The sequence below is a fragment of the Nicotiana sylvestris genome, chromosome 5 (assembly GCF_000393655.2).
Source record: "Nicotiana sylvestris chromosome 5, ASM39365v2, whole genome shotgun sequence".
Classification (NCBI taxonomy): Eukaryota; Viridiplantae; Streptophyta; class Magnoliopsida; order Solanales; family Solanaceae; genus Nicotiana; species Nicotiana sylvestris.
The window spans coordinates 13055358-13060138 of record NC_091061.1 but is presented as its reverse complement, the minus strand read 5'-3'; the positions used below and the strand labels follow the sequence as shown (position 1 = coordinate 13060138).

The 4781-nt window shown below is 39.3% G+C and overlaps 1 protein-coding gene across 1 annotated transcript; it reads right to left on the bottom strand.

Annotated features, from left to right (window-relative positions):
* Positions 1 to 4136: 4136 nt before the first annotated feature.
* Positions 4137 to 4445, bottom strand: LOC104209991 (monothiol glutaredoxin-S1-like). The gene has a single exon (XM_009758777.2). It carries the CDS (start codon positions 4443 to 4445, stop codon positions 4137 to 4139), a length of 309 nt encoding a protein of 102 aa, XP_009757079.1.
* Positions 4446 to 4781: the final 336 nt, after the last annotated feature.

Below are 4781 nucleotides of genomic sequence, written 5' to 3'. Positions count from 1 at the left end.
TAGCTCCTCGACTGTTGACTTTGTTGCATCTGACACTTCGGGAACAATGAAAGTTTGAGGAGTAAGGAAATCCTTTTCTTCTTCTTCGATTACCTGATTCTCCGATTTGGTCAAGGCTGGGGACGATGATTACTATTTGGCTATCTGCTTATCTTTGGTGCTCGATTTTTTCGAGGTGGAAAGTGCTGATATCGACGTCACCTCATCGACTACAAACATTTCCTTTGGTGCGTGTTGTTCCCCATAAACTGTTTTCACACCATCCATTATTGGGAACTTCATCATTTGATGAAGGGTGTACGGTACTGCCCTCATGTTATGGATCCATGGCCTCCCGAGTAGTGCATTATATCTCATGTCGCCTTCGATGACATGGAATTTTGTATCTTGGATGGTACTGTCCACGTTCATTGGTAGGATTATCTCCCCTTTGTTGTTTTACTTGTCATGTTGAAGCCGTTTAGGACTTGAGATGCAGGTACAATTTGGTCCTGCAGGCCGAGCTGCTCTACGACCCTTGATTTGATTATGTTTGTCGAGCTACGTAGATCTACTAGAATATGTTTAACTTGAATTTTATTTAACAAAATAGAAATTACCAGGGCGTCATTGTGCGGTTGAGAAATGCCCTCCACTTCCTCGTCATTGAACGATATGATGCCCTCGGGCATATAATTCCGAGTCTGATTTTCTCTCGTAATCGACACCTTGGTACGTTTTAATATAGGCCCTTGTGGAACATCAACCCCACCAACGATCATATGAATTACATTGGCTCTTCCTACTCATTCTTTCTGTTGGCATCGCTTTATCTGAAGTGATTCTTAGCTCGATCACTGAGAGTGTATCGAAGATGACCCTTGTTGAACAATCAAGCTACCTCCTCCCTCAGTTGTCTGCATTCTTCGGTCCTATGGCCATGCGTTCCATGATATTTACACATCAATTTTGGATTTCTTTGAGAAGGATCGATTTGTATAGGTCTGGGCCACTTGGTGTCTTTGATCCTTCTAATAGCCAATACGATCCCCGATGCATCGACACTAAATTATACTGCGATAACCGAGGTGCTTCTGAGGGATCGATATGATTATCAAAACCATTCTTACTCATAAGTCCCCGAGAATTTTGCCTTCGATCATTTCTTCGATCATTCCGAGGAGCATTGCGCCCCGAACCGTTATTTCTTCGATCCGCGACATATGGCTGATACCGTTCTCTATTTGATCTTGGTTCCTTGTCGGTATTCCTCGGGGCCTTAACTGCCAATCTATTTGGATGAACTGAACCCGAGGGGGATCTCAACTGGTCGTCCTCGACCCTGATCTTCGATTGGTAACGATTATGTATATCTGCCCAAGTTACAGCTGGATACTCGATGAGATTTTGCTTCAACTGTCGTGACGCGATTGAACTCTGCTCGTTCAACCCCTGTATAAAATCTTTCATGGCCCAATCATCTAAGATACGTGGTAATTCCATTCGTTCAGTTTGAAATTGGGATACGAACTCCCTTAGCATTTCATCACCCCTCTGTCTTATCTTAAAAATGTCTGATTTCCTTGTTATAACCTTTATGGCCAGGCGTGTGCCTTCACGAAGGCATCTGCTAACATAGCAAACAAATCGCTAGAATTCAGTGGCAAGTTGTGATACCAAATCATTGCTCCCTTTGACAAAGTTTCCCCAAAATATTTCAACAAAACCGACTCGATCTCATCATCATTTAAGTCGTTTCCTTTATTCCCATGTACGAGGTGATGTGTTCATTAAGATCGCTTGCCCCATTGTATTTAGGTATATCGGGTATACGGAACTTTTTAGGAATGGGCTTCGGAGCCGCATTCTGAGGAAACGGCTTCTGTACGAACCTTTTGGCATCCAAACCTTTTAAGACCGAAGGTGCCCCCAGTATTTGATCAACACGGGAGTTATATGTCTCCACTTTCTTGTCATTATCTTCGATCTTTTTCTCTCCCGACTCGATTCTTTTGGTGAGCTCCTCAAACATCTTCATGATCGTAGGATCAGTCCCTGATCCATTACCGCTCGATCTTTCTGGCACCTGCTCAGTACGACAAGTGATTTCTGGTTCGACCACATTTGGAGTTTTATGCTGACTTTGAAATTGAGCGATAGCAACATGTTGAGCTTGTAGCACCTCGAATATTACTTGGAGGCTAACTCCCCCATATGTTATACCTTGTGTTCCTTGGCCACCAGATCGGACTTCCCTGCGTATACTTCCTCCGGGGTCTGCACCTAAGTCTGCATTCAAAGCAATGCGTGAACTAACATCGACTGGTTCTACAATCGGCACCCCCACATGGTTAATCAGTGGTACACCGGCTCCCGGAGCAACTACATTATTGTTTTCCCCGTGAAATCCAAGACCATCATCAACATGTACGGGTGCGTTTTGTGAGTTTGACATGTTTTAACCTGAGGAAAAAAAATCTTGACAAGAATAAGTATTAATATAACGTGTGTTATCGGAATCAGTACTGAAGTAATTACTATTATCTTTAGCCCCACTGTGGGTGCCAAACTGTTTACCCTAAAATTCGAGTAACAATTAAACTTATTTTGTGGTTTTAAAGATTTGTGATTTAATCCAATACTAATTGATAAACAAGGAATCTAATGTGTAAATTTAAGAGTAAGGCAAGTCAAACCAATCGTGTAAGCAGACCTCGACCTCGAGGTAAATGAACAAGAGCAACAAGAACAATAAAATAATAATAAGACGATTCAGATGAACAGTAGACAAGAAAGTGAAAATGTATATTCTCTTCTCAATGATTGATGATCTGTTACAAATGATTGGGGTCCCCTTTATATAGTAGGAGAATCCTAAATAAGGTACAATTCTAATTGTAGTAGGGAATCTTATTATACAAGTGGCTAACCGCTAGTACAAATCCATTCTAGAATTTACGCCGTGATCTTAGGGCTACCGCAGGAATCTCGCTCTTTCTGTTATAAAACCATAATGGTATTATCTCGAGGTTGGTCGTACTCGGCCCCAGTGTTCATCGAGCACTCCGATTTTCGATTATAGTATTCTGCCATCTGACTCGAGTCCGGTCCATATTGAACTTGTTTCTCGATGCGACCCCACGAGCCTACAAAATTGGGGACACATGATTTTATCGTGTACACCAATCATAATAAATGGTCCTTAGGTCTAACTCAATCCCAAAAGTTATCTCATGATAAATAATTGCTCAAGACGATATAAGGAGACCAAAGACCCATTAATCCACCAATGTGGGACAACTCAACAAATGCATTAGGGTAATTGAATGAAGTCAATAAGAAAAATTCTATTACAAGCTGTGGTCAATGCATTAAGGAGGAGACGTGAAGTCTACTGAATCACTGCATTAATAATTTCGTTATATCAACCAAAATTTGTACTTCTACAATAAAGAAATGATCAAGTTACATTGAGCCTTGGACAAATAACTCTCTATATATCCACCTCAATGAAACAACTACATCAGGTTTTTCTAACACGGAGAAAGAACAACTCCAAAAAAGAAAATAAATTGTGGAGAAATAGTGGCTCTGCATACATAAATATATATTGTCTAATATCTTTGTTATTAGTTGATACCCCAGGGGGACTTTAAAAACCAAAATGGAGTCATGAAGCTTTACTTACTGAATCGCTTCCCAACAGTCTGTTCCGGGTTCATTTAGATATAATTATAAATTATGTTTCAGAAAAGATCTGGCATAGTTTTATATGAATCGATACTGCCAGGAGATAGAGTCAAAACTGAAGTAAGTCTTTATGATTCAACCAAAGAGCATATAATTTATTGACTTCATAACAACGATTTGAAGGATTAGTTTTTCAACTTCACCCTTCCTTTTATGGGAATACAATTCGAGATGAAAAATTTCAAGATACTTGTTCTTAGTTACCCAATATTGTGTTATTTGCATGAAAGGAGAACTCATTAAATTATTGTATAGGATCAACATTAGTACTTTAATCCTTAACTAAACTATCTGGGTGATAAACAACCACCAAATACTTATAGGAGACTCTATGGCTGCTGCGATTACTATGAACTACGTATTATGAAATGAAGGTCTAGAATACTTGCTAGTTAGTAAAGTGATCTCTATATCCAAATTGCATTAGCTTTAAGAAGCAAATTCTTGAGCTTGCCTCTAACATTAAGACTCATAATCTCATTAGAACCACCAACAAAATCTTTCCCAATGAAAACTGCTGGCACACTTAGTTGACATCCTAATTCAATCAATGCGTTCTCCATTTGCCTCCCATTTGGAAGTTTATCGAGCTCGTAAACTGTAGGGTTTGCTCCAAAACCTCGGATTAGGGTTTCGATACTGTGAGACATGCAACAAGTGGTTTTGCTGAAAATTACCACTGGACTTTCTGCTCCCAACTTCATCACCATATCCATCTTTAGACCTTAAAAGAGAAGTTATATGGTTTTTTTTTTTTTTTTTTTTTTTTTTTTGAAGAAGTGTAACTGAAAATAAAGAAAATTGTGAAGCCTAGTAGAGAGAAAAGCTGTTTGTATTGAGTTTGAGGGTTTAATGTTATGAGAAACCTGAAGTTGTAGAAAGGCTATATATATAAGGCTTAAAGTGGTGCATGGGATCAAAATGAACAGAAAAAGAGATTACAACATTCCAAAAGGTACAAGTCGGTGGATGTGCAAATTATTCCTTGATCATCATGTATTTTTCAAAAAGGAACAATTCCTCTTCTCTAACACTACTAGAGATTTGGTAAT